Source organism: Musca domestica, unplaced genomic scaffold (assembly GCF_030504385.1).
Source record: "Musca domestica strain aabys unplaced genomic scaffold, Musca_domestica.polishedcontigs.V.1.1 17, whole genome shotgun sequence".
NCBI classification, from domain to species: Eukaryota; Metazoa; Arthropoda; class Insecta; order Diptera; family Muscidae; genus Musca; species Musca domestica.
The window spans coordinates 14,908,331-14,929,242 of NW_026712230.1; the positions used below are offsets into that span (position 1 = coordinate 14,908,331).

Below are 20,912 nucleotides of genomic sequence, written 5' to 3' on the forward strand. Positions count from 1 at the left end.
AGGTCCATGTTTTGGTATAGCCCCCATATAACGGTACCTTCCGATATTCGGTACTTTGATTTGTCCAAAAAATGGTATTTGTAGTTCATAATGCCTAAAGCGCGCATATAACGATAGCCATCGATATTCGGAATTTTGATAATCCTAGTCACATTTACCCACGATTTTTTTTCATATTTAGTATTTTAGAAGATTTGGTGGATGACAATCCTTCTACTTCTATATCTATAAAAGAGGAAAATGTTTGTATGTTTGTTTGTTTGTTTGTAATTTATGGATTTGAAAACCGCTGAACAGATTTTCCTGAAAATTTCCAAGTATACTACAACATCGTCTAAAAGTAACATAGGCTATATATGTTTTTGAAATTCCACTTGGAACTGGACCTATATATATATATATCCCAAAAATTTAGATTTTAGATGCACATATCTATTGATCAATTATAGATACAGTCTCCAAATTTGGAATGTGTAACGGACTTTAAAACAAAAATAAATTTGCCAAATGATATTGAAATCGGTTCAGATTTGGATATAACTCCCATATATTTTCACCCGATTTCGTTTATTTGATACCCAAAACACGATGAGTATGTCCGATTCCAATGAAAATCGGCATGAGTGACGGGATTTTGTTTAAAAGATAAATTTGTGAAATTATATATATATAGCTCCCATATATATTTTCAGCCGTTTTCACATATTTCATGAACCAAACAGGCCATGTATGTCCGATTGCTATGAAATGTGACTAAATTTCGTACACACATAAATATGCCAAATTATATTGAAAAGATTTGAATATAGCTCATATAGCTCATATATATATATATATATATATATATATATATATATATATATATATATATATATATATATATATATATATATATATATATATATATATATATATATATATATCCGACCGATTTAATTTGTATGATGCAGCAAACGCCATATGTACGTTCGATTCCAATGAAATTTGGTATTTGTGACGATATTTTGATCAGAAAATAAATTTGTCAAATACGATACGTACGTCCGATTCCTATAAAATTCGGCATGAGTGACTAAATTTGGTACAAAAATAAATTAGTCATAATTAGTTGACAAATTATATTGAAATCGGTTGAGATTCTTTGCTAAAATAGCCGGGTGTCAATAATAGGTGAGGTTTGGCGCCCCTAAAATAGTTAAACCTCTGTGGTGCCCCAAAAAAAGGGGACATCCTAAGGCCACCAATTGTCCACCTGCTTTATTAAAAAGGAGCTTCCTTGATACCTGAGCGTCGGAACTAATATAAGGTGTAGTTACCGAACACTTACCATGGTAAGGAGGCCAACCAAAAAGTACAATTTGTTCAGCTTGACAACATTTTTTAGTCAAAACTTCATATATTGTACTAAATGCACCTGCTTTCAAGGATTAATATATTATTCGAGTTTTTCCTTTTTTCGGAAAGAATAATGGTAAAATGTTTACCTTTTACACCAAAAAACATATCGGAGCAATAGATATATGGGAAAAATTCGCTTGAATGTGCAAAAAATGTCCCATTCGGGCATATTTGGTATATATAATCAGAGGAAATCATATGAAGAAATAAATAGAAGCTGTATGCAAATCTGAACAGATCTCGATAAAATTTGGCAGATGTATCTCTGAGCTGTGTCTGATAGCTGGTACCAAATATGATTGTTGTAGAGCGCATTTTACGAAACTGAGCGATTTAAACACCAAAGTGGGTGAAACATATATATGTCGGCTATAACAATTCCACAAAGAAAAATACACTTACCACAGTGTGGTGTAGGTTATAAAAAATATTAATTTCTCTCACATAAAAAAGGGGGAAGAACCTGTTACGGCTAAATATTTATATTAGACTTAGGTAAGGTGCTACAATGGACAAGAGTATATATACACCATACCATACATAGAGAATATACAAGTGAATAAATCTGTGTGGAAAACTGGACTGATAGTCTTTTTCCACCATGGTGTATTGTATCTGCCTTCGGTTATCATTGCGTATATATGTGTGGGGTAGTAAACCCCTCACTATATTAATTCAGCATAAAAAATCACTCCGATAATTATTTTCTAATCTTCGTTAATTAATTTCAAGAGCATGTGAAGGTAGCCCCCTCTTTAACTTGCATTTGCCCCATCGAACACGTTCGAAACTAATTAAGTTTTCACTTGAAAACTAATGCCACTCGAAAGAAAAAACAATTAATTATCTTTGCCATAAAAAAAACATATAATGAAGGAAAAAATCAAAGTGCCATACATATTTTTTCTACTTTTATTACTACCGATAAAGTTATCCTAATTAGGAAATCCTCCAAAAACTCCCTTTACACAATTTGTCAGAATGGACATCAAACTATTCTTTTAATTACAGTCAACAGATGACAACTGACTCACCTCTTTCTGAGAATTTTCACTTGAGAGGAAAAACGGCCCTTCACTTAATGACCATCGTTGGCTGTAAGCCATTTGAAGAGCAAACAATTTAAGTGGCCAAAGGGAACAAATGAATGGAAGGAATGAATGAATGAATGAATGACAAACCAAAATGTCCACTAGCCATCCCAATGGACTATCTAATGATGAATTTCTTTTGGGAAATTTTCCGAACCTTTTTGAATAAATAAAACGTAACCAGCGTTTGTGTCAAAAGAAATGGGAGAACCATTACAATTAGCATTTTTGAGTGAATGCGGCCAAAGAATCAACCGATGATTGTCCATTTAAACCATCCCATGGCCATGCATTTAATTTAACAAGCAAACCTCTAAAAATCCCGAGTTGTTAGAAAAGGCGGCAGCTGAAGAAGCCGAACATTACAGGCGGTCAATGTTAATTAGCTTATCAAACACACACACAAACACTCCTAGACTCGAAGCGACCAGAGAGTGAGAGAGGGAACACTTAAGATATCAAAATCCGAATGCACTTCACTTAAATGCATGTTGTTGTTGTTGCTGGTGTGGTTGGTCTTGGCGGTTAGCTAGCTTGGTTACAAGTTGTTGGCTTTGTTGGAATGGATGGATGGATGTATGGTTGGTCGGTTGCCCGGTCATCACAAACATCAACACCGTCCGCCTTTGGCAGCTTTATCAACATTGTCAGTGCGGCAAGTTGTTACTTTTACCTTAGCCATCCGTAAGTCCGCCGGTATGTCCGTCCATCCATCAGTCCGTCTGTCCATTCCTCCACAATGTTAGGAGTTCGTTTATCTGTTAATTTGTTTATCTATCATTTACCCAATCTATTTGACTGGCCGGCTATCTGTCTGTCCGCCAGATTGTCCGTCACCACATTTTCTGTTTTGCGACAGTGTGTGTGTATGTGTTACATTTAAATGATATAAAAATTCATAGTTTTCAAAACAGAAAAAACGACAACAACAAATACTAAAGGAAGCTCGAGCACAGAGAAAAACCAGTAAGGAAAGCTCAAAAGTCGGGCGGGGCCGACTATATGATACCCTACACCACTATGCATATTTAGTAGAGCTCTCGTAAAAAGGTTTATACAGGGCATTTCAGAGCTCTATGAGATATTTGGTACAAAATCTATCTAATTCTATCGTGCATTTTACGAACTATAGCTATATCTGAACCGATTTTCACCAAGTTTGATGTATTTGATTCTAGGCTGAATTCGGTCAGATTTGCCAAAACCCAGGACATTTGGGCTGATATTGGACATTTGGTGCGCAATCAACACGAAATTGGATGAATATATATATAGGAGGTATATCCAAATCTGAACCGATATTTGTAAAACGGAAAAAGAAGATATTTCTTGGCTGCATCTGATACCAAATATTATTCTTGTATCGTACATTTTTCGAATTTGAGGGACTTAAAGTACAAATCGGATGAAAGGTATATATAGGAGCTATAGCTGTATCCGACCGATTTTCACTAAATTTGATGTACCAATATTAGCCATTTGCTGCACATTTAATCCGAAATCGGATGAAGATATATTTGGTAGCTATAGCTATATCTGAAACGACTTTTACTAAAATTGGTGTCCTTGCTTCTAGGCTGAATTTGGCCAGATATGCCAAAATTCATGCCATTTCGGTTGATATTGGCCATTTGTTGCACAATTAACTCGAAATCGAATGAAGATACATATGGGTGCTATATCCAAATCTGAACAGATTTTGAGAAAATTAAAAGCGACTACTTTTGGGCTTTATCTGATATCTGGTACCAAATATAATTCCTGTGAAGAGTATGCTATGCTATACTATATCCAAATCTGAACAGATTTTTATAAAATCAAAATCGACTATTTTTGGGCTTTATCTGATATCTGGTACCAAATATCATTCCTGTGAAGAGTATATTACGAATGTAAGGGACTTAAAGAGCAAATCGGATGAAACATATATACGGAGCTAGATCTATATCTGAACCGATTTTTACTAAAATGTGTGTACTTGCTTATATTCTGGTTTCGGTCGGATTTGCCAAAATTCATGCCATTTGGGCTGATATTGGCCATTTGATGCACAATTAACACGAAATCGGATGAAGATATATATGGGAGGCATATCCAAATCGGAACAGATTTTAATAAAATTAAAATCAACTATTTTTGGGCTTTATCTGATAACTGGTACCAAATATCATTTCTGTGGAGTGCATATTACGAATGTGAGGGATTTAAAGACGAAATCGGATGAAACATATATATGGGAGCTATAGCTATATCTGAACCGATTTTTACTAAAATTGGTGTACTTGCTTCTATGCTGGTTTCGGTCGGATTTGCCAAAATTGATGCTATTACGGCCATTTGGTGGTCAATAACCCGAAATCGGATGAAGATATATATGGGAGCTATATCCAAATCTGAACCGATTTCGATAAAATTTAAAACAGCTATTCCTGTGCTCCATCTAATACCTGGTACCAAATATCACGGTTGTGGAGTGAACATTACGAATGTAAGGGACTAAAACACTAAATCGGATGAAACATATATATGGTTGCTATATCTGTATTTGAACCGATTTTCACTAAATTTGATATACTTGCTTCTAGGCTGAATTTGGTCCGATGTACTAAAATTCAGTCCATTTGGACTTATATCGGCCATTTGATGCACAATTAACCCGAAATCGGATGAAGATATATATGGGAGCTATATCCAAATCTGAACCGATTTCGATAACATTACAAACAGCTATTTCTGGGCTGTACCTTATATCTGGTACCAAATATCACGGTTGTGGAGTGAACATTACGAATGTAAGGGACTAAAACACTAAATCGGATGAAACATATATATGCTTGCTATATCTATATCTGAACCGATTTTCACTAAATTTGATATACTTGCTTCTAGGCTGAATTTGGTCCGATGTACTAAAATTCAGTCCATTTGGGCTTATATCGGCCATTTGGAGCACAATTAACCCGAAATCGGATGAAGATATATATGGGAGCTATATCCAAATCTGAACCGATTTTCTCCAAATTTGTTGTATTTACTTTAAGGCTAATCTCGGTCACATGTGCCAAAATTCGGGCCATTTGGGCTGATATTGGCCATTTGGTGGTCAATTAACCCGAAATCGGATGAAGATATATATGGGAGCTATATCCAAATCTGAACCGATTTCGATAAAATTTAAAACAGCTATTTCTGTGCTCCACCTAATACCTGGTACCAAATATCACGGTTGTGGAGTGCATAGTAGGAATGTGAGGGACTTAAAGATCAAATCGGATGAAAGATATATATGGGAGCTATAGCTATATCTGAACCGATTTTCTCCAAATTTGATATACTTGCTTCTAGGCCGAACCCGGTTGGGTGTGCCAAAATTCAGGTAATTTGGACTGATAGTGGACATTTGGTGCTCATTTAACCCGAAATCGGATGAAGATATATATGGGAGCTATATCTAAATTTGATCCGATTCTCACCAATTTCAATAGGGTTCGTCCTTGGGCCAAAAAAATATTGTTTGGAAAATTTCATCTCAATCGGATAATAAATGCGACCTGCATTTTGTTCACAAGAATACATGGACAGACGGACGGACGGACGGACGGACGGACGGACGGACGGACGGACGGACGGACGGACGGACGGACGGACAGACGGACGGACATGCATAAATCGACTCAGAAAGTGATTCTATGAAGGTTCTCAAAAGTAACTATGGGTCTATCTCGTTTCCTTCTCCATGTTACAAACAAATGCACAAAGACATAATACCCTTACCACTATGTGGTGTAGGGTATAAAAAAGGAGAAACATTTTACGGAGTTGGTTATTTATTTGATTTGTGGCTTTCTGTCTACCACACCAACGAGACATCAACTTGAAGTGATCGTGTGTGTGTTTATACGTTGTCAGTTTGTATTTACTAACAAATTGGTTGAAGAGTTTTTCTTTTGACGGATTTTTCTTCTTGTTATGCAGTTCGTGCGTCCGTCGTTACGTCTGTCGTTTGTAAATGGACGACAGTGCTTTGAAAGTGAATTTTTAAGTAGCAAATTAAGGTCTTCAGACACAAAATGATTCTACTTCCATTTTGTTTTATTTTTTGCTATTTTAACATTTGTTAATGTTTAAAAAATTAGATTTAATTCAATTACAGAAAGAGCATATTTAAACAGATTTACTTTTTTCAAATTCTTATTGAGTTAAAACAAATAAAATATCAAAGTTCTTTTATAATAACATTTTCAAAGATCCAAGAAAAAATAACTAGTGACCTTTACATGAGAGTTTATGAGTTTTGAATGACGTTTTTATTCCGGGCAATAATATTTCGCATTTGATATATTTTTCAATTTGATGATAGTGGGGGTGGGCCAATATTGTACATTTCGTATCTGACCAAAGTTTGATATGCTTATTTTGTATTTCATGAGCGTTTTTTGTTATTTAACCAGTAAAGAAAGTCTTAAAGTCGGGCGGAACCGACTTTGTGATACCCTACACCACTTTGCTAATTTAGTAGAGCTCTACATAACAATTAAAAGTTTTTTATGGGAGAATTCAATCATACACGCTATGATTATAATTTAAAGTTCAAAGGACTAAATATGCCGAAGCATTTGTATCTTTTAAATTCGGAATTGTATTGGCCATTTGGTGCACAATTAATTTGAAATAGGAAAAAGATATATATGGGAGCTATATCCAAATCTGAACCGATCTCGATAAAATTTAGCAAATGTATTTCTGAGCTGTATTTGATATATTTCCCTGTATATCGTTGTTACGGAGTGCATATTACGGCTATGGGTAACAAATATAACAAATCGGATGAATAATATATATGGAAGCTATAGCTATATCTGAACCGATCTTCACCAAATTTGACATATTAGCTTCTAGACTCAATTCGGTCGTAAGTACCAAATTCCATCCCATTTGGACAAATATTACACGTTTGGTGCACAATAAAAAATAAATCGGACGAAGTTATATATGGGAGCTATATCCAAATCTGAACCGATCTCGATAAAATTTAGCAAATGTATTTCTGAGCTGTATTTGATATATTTCCCCAAATATTGTTGTTGCAGAGTGCATATTACGGCTGCGGAGGGCAAAAATAACAAATCGGATGAACATTATATATGGGAGCTATAGCTATATCTGAACCGATTTCAATCAAATTTGGCATACTTATTTTTATGCCTAATTTGGGTGTATACGCAAAATTCCATACAATTCAGGCTGATATTACACGTTTCGTGCACAATAAAAGGCGAATAGGACGAAGATATGTATGGGACCTATATCTAAATTTTGACCGATTATCTCCAATTTAAATAGGGTTCGTCCTTGGACCATAAAAATGATCTGTGCAAAATTTCATCTGGATCGGGCAATAAATGCGACCTGTACTTTGTTTACAAAAATACATGAACAGACGGACGGACGGACATGCATAAATCGACTCAGAATGTCATTCTATGCAGATCATAAAAAGGAACTATGGGTCTATCTCGTTTCCTTTTGCCTGTTACAAACAAATGCACAAAGACATAATACCCTGACCACCTTGTGGTGTAGGGTATAAAAATGTGAGCCCTTTCTGAGGGAGTTAACAGAAGGAGTGGATCGAAATATGCCACATTCACATCAGATCTTGTGTTAATAAAAATATTAGGAGGAGTTACATTTGAGGAGAATCGGATGCTTATTTTTTCGTTTTATGAGAGATAAAAGTATTCAAAATTTTGTAGAGGAGGTACCAGAAAAAGTGGTCCAATATATTATATCTTCACACCTCATTTTGTGTTGACAAAAATATTGCGACGAGCCAAGTTTGAAAGGAATCAGTTACTCATTTCGTGTTTTATGAACTTCATGGTTATTCAAAATTGTCACCCTTTCTGGAGAAGGTACCGGAATTTATGGTCCGATCTTTTCCATCTTCATACAATATCTATAGTTCTTAGAAATGTTGGCATAGTCGAAATTCCAATACAATTGGACTCTTTTTTCATATATTATTTGCGCTTAGATTATTCAAACTTTTAACCCTTTGTGGGGAAGGTACTTGAATGAGTGGGTCTGTATCATCCATTTTATCATCTGATTTGTTTGAACAAAATCGGATGATCCTTTCTTCTTTTTCATATTTTTTATCGCATGCGATTTTTATACCCTACATCACATAGTGGTAAGGGTATTATGTCTTTGTGCATTTGTTTGTAACATGGAGAAAGAAGTGAGATAGACCAATAGTTACTTTAGAGGATCTCCATAGAATCACTTTCTGAGTTGATTTATGCATGTCTGTCCGTCCGTCCGTCCGTCCGTCCGTCTGTCCATGCATTGTTGTGAACAAAATGCAGGTCGCATTTATTATCCGATTGAGATGAAATTTTCCAAACAACATTTGTTTGGCCCACGGACGAACCCTATTAAAATTGGAGATAATCGGCCAAAAACTAGATATAGCTCCCATATATATCTTCGTCCGATATGCCTTTTATTGTGCACCAAACGTGTAATATCAGCCCGAATTGTATGGAATTTTGCACATACAACCAAATTAGGCATGAAAATAAGTATGCCAAATTTGATCGAAATCGGTTCAGATATAGCTATAGCTCCCATATATATTGTTCGTCCGATTTGTTATTTTTGTCTTCTGCAACCGTAATATGCACTCTATAACAACAATATTTGGGGAAATACATCAAATACAGCTCAGAAATACATTTGTTAAATTTTATCGAGATCGGTTCAGATTTGGATATAGCTCCCATATATAACTTCGCCCGATTTACCTTTTATTGTACACCAGACGTCTAATATTTGCCCAAATGAGATGGAATTTGGCACATACGACCGAATTGAGTCTAAAAGCTAGTATGCCAAATTTGGTGAAGATCGGTTCAGATATAGCTATAGCTCCCATATATATTGTTTATCCGATTTGTTGTATTTGCTACCCACATCCGTAATATGCACTCGGTAACAACGATATTCAGGGAAATATATCAAATACAGCTCAGAAATATCTTTGCCAAATTCTATCGATATCGGTTCAGATTTGGATATAGCCCCATATATATCTTTATCTGATTTCAAATTAATTGTGCACCAAATGGGCAATACAAGTCCGAATTTAAAAGATACAAATGCTGCGGCATATTTAGTCCTTTGAACTTTAAATTACAATTATAATCATAGCGTGTTGTAACGACCCAAATTCCCTTCTTCTTGCTGAGGTATGCTCGCGGGGTCGAGGGTCTGCCACAGAAATTTATAAAGTGACCGAGAGAGTAAAAAACGCAAGTGGTTTGTTTTTTAAGCAAATACGTTTATTTTATTCAGAATTGATTGGGGTTTACTTATATTTAACAGTTCGGGTAAGAATATATATAAAGCGGCAAGTTCAGCGGTACCTAGGACGTTCGTGCTCTCTTGGTGCTGGTGGTTAAAAGGATAAAAACCCGATGGGCCGGAAACACCTCAAGGGGTTGACATGGATGAATCCAAGGGCTCCAAAACACCTCAAGGGGATGAAAAACGAAGAAACCCAAGGGCTTTATCACCTCAAGGGGTTAATAACGAAGAAACCCGAAGAACCCAAGGGCTTTAACACCTCAAGGGGTTAATACCAAAGAACCCAGGGGCTTGACGACACCTCAAGGGGCTAATACCCGAAGAACCCAAGGGCTTACGACACCTCAAGGGGATGGAATACGAAGAACCCAAGGGCTTAAACACCTCAAGTGGTTAATAACGACGAACCCAAGGGCTTGACGACACCTCAAGGGGTTAATACCCGAAGAACCCAAGGGCTTTACGACACCTCAAGGGAAAGAAATACGAAGAACCCAAGGGCTTAAACACCTCAAGTGGTTAATAACGACGAACCCAAGGGCTTGACGACACCTCAAGGGGTTAATACCCGAAGAACCCAAGGGCTTTACGACACCTCAAGGGAAAGAAATACGAAGAACCCAAGGGCTTAAACACCTCAAGTGGTTAATAACGACGAACCCAAGGGCTTGACGACACCTCAAGGGGTTAATACCCGAAGAAAATGAAATACGAAGGACCCAAGGGCTTTTACGACACCTCAAGGGTTTAGAAGCGAAGAACCCAAGGGCTTTACGACACCTCAAGGGGATGAAATACGAAGAACCCAAGGGCTTTATCACCTCAAGGGGTTAATAACGACGAAGCCCGAAGGACCCAAGGGCTTTACGACACCTCAAGGGCTTAATTCCCGAAGAACCCAAGGGCTTTTACGACACCTCAAGGGTTTAGAAGCGAATAGACCCGAAGACCCAAGGGCTTTACGACACCTCAAGAGGTCAATACCCGAAGAACCCAAGGGCTTTATGACACCTCAAGGGGATGAAATACGAAGAAACCCGAAGAACCCAAGGGCTTTACGACACCTCAAGGGGTTAAACTCTAGCTCGAGAACGCGAGTTACCGAAGGGCTTATGAACACCTCTTACAGTTTTCCTATCTTTTCACCACTCTGACTCACCTGTCTTCTTCGCTGTAGTTCACTTCACAAACTGCAAGAACTTCTAATAGGATTTTTCCTTTTTATAGCCTCGCAGCATGTCACGTGATCTTAGACCTTCTATGCCCAAGCCTTTTTGTTGTCACACGAAACAGTTATAAATTTTGTCTTTGATGCCTTCGCTTTGCCATCATCGAACGATGGTTCACTGTCATGCATGGTCTTTGTTGTTATGCTATGCCTGCGTTGCCCGGTCTCCACTACCATGCATTAACATCAATGCCCAGTGTGTCTTGTTTGTTGTTGTGCGTTTATGCATTGTGCCATGCTTGCTTGTTGTTGTGTGTTTATGCATTGGCGCAATGCTTTGGTTGAATCGATCGTTGTGATGCTTGCTTGTTGTTGGCTGTCTATGCATTGGTTTAATGCATTGGCATTGCAGTTGTGTGATCTAACAATATTTCTTGCTGCTACTGCGTGGCCTTGACTATGATGGTCATTGAACCTAACTGTCCAGTGTTAAAATCAATGCCAAACAAGAAGTTGATGTAAATAACTATGAGGGGGGTTGGTTAAGTTTTGGAAATAAAAGGACGGTGATTTTTTTGGAAATTCATATTTAAATAACAACTCTTTCTTTACACAAATAAATTTTAAAATTCAACAACAAAGTGGGGACGAAAACAAATGAAATGACTTTCGTCGTCACACTGCCTCCCCTCTCTAAACGAGCCGGCTGCCTTCACAACATCCGCACAAAAATTTTCCCTTGTCGATTGACGTGGACCCGGAGCTTTCTCCCGCCAATGGTAAAAACCCGCTTGTGTTGGTGGTGAGGTATCCAGCGGCGAAGAGCATCTCGTAGACACGGCTGTAATTCGCTCCTAACTTCCTCTGGTAGCATTTCCCGGCATTCAAATTGGATGTCCTCAACCGATTTTTCCGAGGTTACCGGTACGACCACCACACTGGATACTGTCGGGGGTTTCGGGCTTCTCACCTGCTCCAACCGGCGATTAATATGTGGTTGGTAGCATTCGGTCTCCGAATCCGAGTCCGGTGCATACCGAGGGGACAGATCCAAACCTACGTTGCGTACGGTCGCCGGTGGAAATCCCATGGTCATAAAAAGTGTGCGACCTGGCGTCGGTGGTAAGTCGGGTATGGTGTCTCCGGCTGCCATGGGTGACACTGTAGGAGGGGGGGTGACCGGGTAGTCGTGTACCACAGGTGGCCTTCGAGGCGGGGTGGATGGTAACTCATCGTCAGATGAGATGACGATAGTCTCGACTACTACCGGTGATGAGGATGGTACATCACGCCGCATCTTCTTTTGGCTGGGGAGCCTACTCTTTTTGGGCTTGGTGGTGTTGGCCCTTTTAGATGGCTTAGGGGTAGGACTGGACCCTGCGTTCTTGTTCCGCAGTGCATGCGTTTCCTTTTCTTCCAACCTCGTGAGCACAACGGAGCAGGGTTTAAGGGATTCCACAAGCTGGTATTGATGCTTGTAAAAAGCCTTTGTACGTAATGGTTGGGTAGGTTGGTCCATTATTAATTTTTGGGAATCTGTTGAGGTAGAAGAAACAGTATCTATGTTAGTACCTACACAATTTAGATGTTCAGACGGTAAAACGTAAGGTTTCATATCCCCGAGGTGAGCGTTCCTTTCGTGTTTCCCGTTAACTTTCCGAACCCTCGCGATCACCGGAGAAGGGAAACTAATAATTTCGAAGGGCCCATCGTATTTAGGTGCCAATTTCGCCGCGAAATTGTCTGTAGCTTTTCACAGTGGGTGCTGTTTTACCCAAACCAGGTCTCCGACAACTGGAGTCCACTTACGACGTCTGAGATTATACCGTCTTTTCTGATTTTCTCCAGCTTGAGCCAAATTCTTCTTTACTATTTGGAAAATCTCACGTAGTTCGACCGCCCTCTTCGAAGGCTCTACAACTCGAGCACCCGAACCGATGGTTATCTCATCGAATAGAGCACCTGGAAGCCTTGGTTCTCGACCCTGCACAAGAAAAGCCGGGCTGTACCCCGTTGACTCAGAAACACTTGAATTAACTGCCAATGTAATTTCCGGCAGAAAGTCGTCCCATTTGTTGTGCTGATTGCCTGCTAGCTGAGCGATTACTGTCTTTATCGTTCGGTTGGCTCGCTCCGTGGGGTTTTCCTGTGGACAATATGGCGCAGTAAATTGTCGGCGTACTCCAGTTTCTTCCAGGAAAACGTTCAGTACCTTACTGGTGAACTGGCTTCCGTTATCGGTAACGAATAACTTCGGTGCGCCAAATCGAGATAGTATCCTTTCCCTAAATGCTTTTATCACCCCCTCTGCCGTGGCTTTCCGCATCGCGACTAACTCAACCCACTTCGTGAACCGGTCCAGAAATACTAAGAGCATGCTATTTCCGTGCTTGGTGCGTGGCATTGGGCCCACGAAGTCAGCGCACACTACTGCCCAGGGTTCCTCCGGTACCGAAGTTAACATTTCTCCCGCCGGGGCTGTCTGACTTGGCTTGTATCTTTGACACGACTCACATTTCTTCACAAAGCGCGTCACATCACGAGTCATACCAGGCCAATAATAGCGTCCACACGTTCTGTTGATGGTCTTCCGGATACCTAGATGTCCGGCTGCCGGTTGGCTATGATTTTCCCGGAGAACTCGCTCACGCAGTTGGGAAGGAACGCATAACTTCCATGGCGTGTCGTCCTCGTCATCCTTGGTCCTTTGAATATGCCTGTACAAGTTTGAGCCTACTATGGCGTAATCTGGAAACTTCTCCGGGTTCTTCTCGATCGCTTGCAATTTTTCTTTAATCCAGGGACACTGAGTAACGGATTCCTCCACAGCTCTCATCAGTGGTTCCACCGGCTGTCTGGACAAGGCATCCGCTACTACGTTTAAGCTTCCCCTCCGGTATTCTATGGTAAACGTGTATTGTTGCAACTCCAACGCCCAGCGAGCTAGTCTTCCAGTGGGATTCTCAATGGAGTTGAGCCATTTTAGCGCCATGTGATCCGTTATGACCAGGAAATTGTAGCCTTCGAGGTATTGGCGCATTTTCCGAATGCCCCATACTATCGCTAGACACTCCTTTTCTGTGGCCGAGTAGTTGTTTTCTGCCCTGTTCAACGTTCTGCTGGCATATGCTATAACTCGTTCACCTTCGTCGAAAGCCTGGGTTAGAACCGCTCCAAGTCCATGATCGCTAGCGTCTGTCTGAAGGACAAATCTCCGTGAAAAGTCAGGGCAGGCGAGTACTGGGGCCTGGGTGAGTCTGGCTTTGAGCACTTCAAACACTGTCTGTTGGTTTTCCGTCCATTTCCAATGTTTGCCTTTCTTAAGAAGTGACGTTAGGGGTTGAGCAATAGTGGCAAAGTCGGGTACAAATCTCCGGTACCAAGAAACTACCCCCAAAAAACGCCGTAACTCCTTAAGTGTTTTGGGTGGCTCTATCCCCTGAATTGCTGCAACCTTGTCAGGGTCAGTGTGAATGCCTTGTCCGCTGATTACGTGGCCCAAATATTTAGTCTCCCGTTTGAAGAACTCGCATTTGTCGGGGTTGATTCGTAATCGGGCTTCACGCAACCGCTGGAACACCTTTCGCAGATTTGCTAAATGTTCGTCCAACGTTCTTCCGATGACAACAATATCGTCTAAATAGGCAAACGCATGTGGCTCCATTTCTGGTCCGATTACGCTATCCAATGCGCGTTGGAATGTTGCGGGTGCCGAGTGAAGACCAAACGGCATGACTTTCCATTGATATAGCCCTCGTCCAGCTACAGTGAATGCAGTATATTTTCTACTGTCCTCCTCCAGAGGGATTTGCCAGTAGCCGTCCTTTAAATCGAGACTGCTCACGTATCTGGCTTCGCGTAGTCGATTCAAGATGGTATCAATTCTGGGAAGTGGGTAAGCGTCTGGTTCAGATCGACTGTTGAGTTGCCTGAAGTCTATACATAGTCTCCACGTCCCGTTTCTTTTTTGGGCCAACGTAATTGGGGAACTGTACGGGCTATGTGAGGGCTCTATGTATCCTAATGTTAAAAGTTCGTTTATTTTTTCATCAATGATGGCCTGCATAGCCGGATTTCGGGGTGCATATCTGGCCTTAAAGGGCCGGACGTCCTTCATTTTAATTCGATGGATCGCCGCAGTAGACGGGCCTTTAATTTCGTCAAATTGTCCGAGTTCGACCTCTAAGAAGGATTGTATCCTTGCTTGGTCCTTTCTTTCAAGCTCACTTACCGTTTTATGGCCGACCGCTTTGGCTCCTTCTTCTTCCACTGCTGACGTGGTTATGATTGTTCCGAGTCGATGTGCTTCCGGCTGTACACCGAAGTCGCAGGTGAGACCGGCGCAGCTGATACGGGCATTGCTTTTAACCAAAAAGTCGAGTCCTAGTAGTAGGTCTTCTGTGGCATCAGGCATAACTAGAAATCTGACTGACAATCGCCGGTTTCCAAATATGACCTGGGTATGAACCGCTTCTCGTATTTGCCGTTGGGAACCGTCGGCTAAGGTTCAATGGTTTCACGTAGTTTTTCACTGATGAAATTACTGGTTGCCCCAGTATCCACCGTTGCAGCTAGAGGCTGACTCGCCACTATTATAGTAGCCACCAGTTTAGTTGCTTCTACGCGAAGCGAAGTTCTTAGTTGAGAGGACTGGCCATTTTCCGCGGATCCGTTGCCCCTCTGTTCTTTCGGATCCGATCGCCGTTTCCCGACATAACACGGCAGCAATCAATAGTGCGAACACCTGTACGACCACAATCCCAGCAAAACAACACCTGAGAATTCCTACACCCCGATGCAAAATGTCCAGGTCGAGCACAGCGTCTACAGGCAGTAATTGGATCGACCCGGTCCTGTTTGCTCCCCCCGTCGGTCGGATCTATTTGTCGATGTTGCTCGCGTATGGGACCGGAGCCGGGAGGTAAACTCTCCAAATCGTCTGCCATTTCGAGCAGGTCGCTGAGCGTATGAAAATCCCGACGTCTTATGTACCAGAGGTATTCCGGGAGGGCATTTCGAAAAATTCTCTCAAGCTTCTGGCCTTCCGTGTATGTGCTGTGGCGCATCAAATTTTGCATGCTCAATGTATATGATTTAAATGGTTCCCGTGGCCGTTGTTTTCTTTTCCGTATTTCGTCCTCCAATTGTTCGAAATACCTAGACGGCAGAAAGAAACGGAGGAAGTCTTCTCGAAGTTGCCTCCAGGCTGTCCATTGCTGATTGTTGTTCCGATACCATACCAAGGCGTTTTCCTTCAATACTTCAGGCATCATCCGGGGCAAATATTCCAGGTTAACCTCATACATGACGGCCAGTTCTTCCAATCTTTCGATAAATTCTAGGGGACCTCGGCTACCATCATAACTGATGTTCCATTTTCGGACCTGGTCTGCTAGGGCCCGGGGATCCCAAGCCGCCTTGTCTGTGTTAATATCGGTACCAGGCCGTACGGGGGGTATATTTGAAGAAGCAGCCACGGCCAGTCCCTGTTTCCTTTGCTTTTCGTCTGTGGGTTGATTGATTTCACCTGATGGAGTAGTTGACGCGGTGACCGTTATACTGGGTGTTTTCTGCGGGGTAAGAAATTTTAATTCCTGGCTGGTAGCTGGCTTCTCATATTTCTCCTGCAATTCTATGAGTCGAGAGAATCGTTCCGGGGAGTGGTCCTCAGATAATAAGAGGGCGAACCGTCTACGAAGCTCTTCGACGGTACCAGATGTTGGACAACCGAACTCCTCTAAATAGGCCAACAAGTCTTCCCTTCTCAGGGCGTAGGCCCAGGAGACACGCAAAGATGCCGGCATTCTCGTATCCTTCCAATCAATTCTTTTTTAACGTTTAAACTCTCTCAGGTCCCTGCTCGGGCGCCACTGTAACGACCCAAATTCCCTTCTTCTTGCTGAGGTATGCTCGCGGGGTCGAGGGTCTGCCACAGAAATTTATAAAGTGACCGAGAGAGTAAAAAACGCAAGTGGTTTGTTTTTTAAGCAAATACGTTTATTTTATTCAGAATTGATTGGGGTTTACTTATATTTAACAGTTCGGGTAAGAATATATATAAAGCGGCAAGTTCAGCGGTACCTAGGACGTTCGTGCTCTCTTGGTGCTGGTGGTTAAAAGGATAAAAACCCGATGGGCCGGAAACACCTCAAGGGGTTGACATGGATGAATCCAAGGGCTCCAAAACACCTCAAGGGGATGAAAAACGAAGAAACCCAAGGGCTTTATCACCTCAAGGGGTTAATAACGAAGAAACCCGAAGAACCCAAGGGCTTTAACACCTCAAGGGGTTAATACCAAAGAACCCAGGGGCTTGACGACACCTCAAGGGGCTAATACCCGAAGAACCCAAGGGCTTACGACACCTCAAGGGGATGGAATACGAAGAACCCAAGGGCTTAAACACCTCAAGTGGTTAATAACGACGAACCCAAGGGCTTGACGACACCTCAAGGGGTTAATACCCGAAGAACCCAAGGGCTTTACGACACCTCAAGGGAAAGAAATACGAAGAACCCAAGGGCTTAAACACCTCAAGTGGTTAATAACGACGAACCCAAGGGCTTGACGACACCTCAAGGGGTTAATACCCGAAGAACCCAAGGGCTTTACGACACCTCAAGGGAAAGAAATACGAAGAACCCAAGGGCTTAAACACCTCAAGTGGTTAATAACGACGAACCCAAGGGCTTGACGACACCTCAAGGGGTTAATACCCGAAGAAAATGAAATACGAAGGACCCAAGGGCTTTTACGACACCTCAAGGGTTTAGAAGCGAAGAACCCAAGGGCTTTACGACACCTCAAGGGGATGAAATACGAAGAACCCAAGGGCTTTATCACCTCAAGGGGTTAATAACGACGAAGCCCGAAGGACCCAAGGGCTTTACGACACCTCAAGGGCTTAATTCCCGAAGAACCCAAGGGCTTTTACGACACCTCAAGGGTTTAGAAGCGAATAGACCCGAAGACCCAAGGGCTTTACGACACCTCAAGAGGTCAATACCCGAAGAACCCAAGGGCTTTATGACACCTCAAGGGGATGAAATACGAAGAAACCCGAAGAACCCAAGGGCTTTACGACACCTCAAGGGGTTAAACTCTAGCTCGAGAACGCGAGTTACCGAAGGGCTTATGAACACCTCTTACAGTTTTCCTATCTTTTCACCACTCTGACTCACCTGTCTTCTTCGCTGTAGTTCACTTCACAAACTGCAAGAACTTCTAATAGGATTTTTCCTTTTTATAGCCTCGCAGCATGTCACGTGATCTTAGACCTTCTATGCCCAAGCCTTTTTGTTGTCACACGAAACAGTTATAAATTTTGTCTTTGATGCCTTCGCTTTGCCATCATCGAACGATGGTTCACTGTCATGCATGGTCTTTGTTGTTATGCTATGCCTGCGTTGCCCGGTCTCCACTACCATGCATTTACATCAATGCCCAGTGTGTCTTGTTTGTTGTTGTGCGTTTATGCATTGTGCCATGCTTGCTTGTTGTTGTGTGTTTATGCATTGGCGCAATGCTTTGGTTGAATCGATCGTTGTGATGCTTGCTTGTTGTTGGCTGCCTATGCATTGGTTTAATGCATTGGCATTGCAGTTGTGTGATCTAACAATATTTCTTGCTGCTACTGCGTGGCCTTGACTATGATGGTCATTGAACCTAACTGTCCAGTGTTAAAATCAATGCCAAACAAGAAGTTGATGTAAATAACTATGAGGGGGGTTGGTTAAGTTTTGGAAATAAAAGGACGGTGATTTTTTTGGAAATTCATATTTAAATAACAACTCTTTCTTTACACAAATAAATTTTAAAATTCAACAACAAAGTGGGGACGAAAACAAATGAAATGACTTTCGTCGTCACAGTGTATAATTAAATTCTCCAATAAAATATTTTAATTGTTATGTGGAACTCTACAAAATTACCAAAGTGGTGTAGGGTATCATAAAGTCGGCCCGCCCGACTTTAGGACTTTCTTTACTGGTTTCAATTTGACTTATAATATTGAAGTGTATTTTTTGTAATATATTTTACCTTACAACACAGGTTGGGGTTATTATAAACAGATTGCAATTATCGTCCGATCTTCACGACAATTTTCATAAGGGTAGGGTTAGACTCAAAAGGGCTAGGCTTATTGTATTTAAAGATGTCCCCAATATATAAATGTTCTTGATTTTGCAGCCGTTATAAAGGTCACAAATAGAAATCTCGCATGAAGTTAGAGTTTAGGATAGCGGGCGGAATGGTCCACTACTTTTGAGTCAACAAAAATACCAACATTTCCTTTCTACCAAAACGATGTAAATAACTTACAGGCGAAATCCAAAATACACAAATGGCGAACTTCGGACTTTTTATACTGATTTCGTTGACGAATAAAGTCAAATATCGTAGACAAGTAAATCATATAGATGAGACTAAATTTGGAGATACATAGGGGTCTCTTGCATTTGGTGATGATCGCAAAATATTTCAGGGTTCAAATGAACGAAAAACAGAAAAAATTTTCCTGATCACACAATTGAAACCAATAGATACAAATTTTACATGAGAACAGAGATAAGGACAGGGAAGAAGTCTAGCATTTTGGATGACCATATAATCAGCTGTAAAATGGCCCGCGACGACTAATAGAACCACGGAGTGCGTAAATATTGGACAAATGTCCCTGGTCGAAAAGCTAAGGGTAATATCTGGCCAGTGCTCTATAACATAATTTTAAAAGCGAAATATTCCAGAATGATTTTGGACATAAGGGGACTTCAACCAAATCGTAGTGTTGTGGGGTATCACATGATCGGCACAGCATGACTATAGACTTTGGTTACTTGTTTTTTATTTCTCTCAAATAACTCATAGGAATACCAATCTAATACCTGTATTTAACATTTCTCCAAACCACTGTACTTTCCACCGTTGCAGCTGCAGCTGCAATTTCATCTATTCAATCAAAACCATGTGAAACTTATAAAACTTTCCTCGTTACACCGGCTGATTCACTTAAATGAAATCGTATATGATTGGCTCTATGTGTGGCTGGAAGCCAACACCAGGGGCAGCAGCAACAGTGCAATTTAATTTTCCTTCGCAATCTTTCAACTCCTTCCAGTCATATTTCGAAGACATTAAAAATATCCAACGGACAGACAGGTGCTTACAATGTTGATATGTTTCGGACACAACATATAATTTTTTTCATTATTTAACTTTTGAATTATTTCCTCCGGTTTGGTTGTTTTGAAACTAATTTTTATTTTCCTTTTTAGCTCTCCAGGCAAGAGATTCAAGTCATTCATTGGTTGTTTGACGGTTTTTTGTGGTATTTGTTGGATACATTTCCTTTTTGACGGTGTCCTTTTTCAGTACAAATAAATGCAGGTGTTTAGTTAAATAGATTGGGCTTTGACAATAGATCATAGAAGTATACACAAAAGTTTATAATTAAAGTTGTTATATATAGGGTGAGATGAAAAACCTGCAACCAAATTCAGACTGCTATCATTTCTAAGTCACTCGCCCGACAGCTGTTAAAATTATTCCAGTGACAGCTTATGTTATTGTTTACAATCCTACAAAAGCATTTTGGTGAGAATTTTCTAGTAAAAAAGTTATTTGTGATGGAATTCAAACGTGATAGTGTGATTTCTTTATATTTGGCTGGAAAACCACAAGTGGCTATCGTTAGAGAAAAATGGCTCGTGAGCTGAACATATAGCAATTATCCATTCGCAAATATTGAAAAATGAGCTCGGGGTAAAGCCATTGAAATTCCAAAAAATGCCAGAAATACACCGCAACAGAAAGAAAATAGACTCAAAAGATCTCAAAAGATCAGTTCGCCAAAGAGGTCAGCTGGAAATGTGCAACTTCGGTTG

At 40.6% G+C, this 20,912-nt stretch overlaps 1 protein-coding gene across 1 annotated transcript; it reads right to left on the reverse strand.

Annotated features, from left to right (window-relative positions):
• Positions 1 to 10,604: 10,604 nt before the first annotated feature.
• Positions 10,605 to 18,789, reverse strand: LOC131801673 (formin-like protein 1). Its single transcript, XM_059120599.1, has 2 exons — positions 18,210 to 18,789; positions 10,605 to 12,564 (listed from the first exon to the last, which is right to left on the reverse strand). The coding sequence occupies exon 2, from the start codon at positions 12,545 to 12,547 to the stop codon at positions 11,741 to 11,743; it is 807 nt and encodes a 268-aa protein (XP_058976582.1). The 5' UTR covers positions 12,548 to 12,564; positions 18,210 to 18,789; the 3' UTR covers positions 10,605 to 11,740.
• Between the last annotated feature and the right edge of the window lie 2,123 nt (positions 18,790 to 20,912).

What these genes read in the sequence shown, in the direction of transcription:
- LOC131801673 (XM_059120599.1), bottom strand. Translation starts at nt 12,547, where the DNA reads ATGGACCAACCTACCCAACCATTACGTACAAAGGCTTTTTACAAGCAT.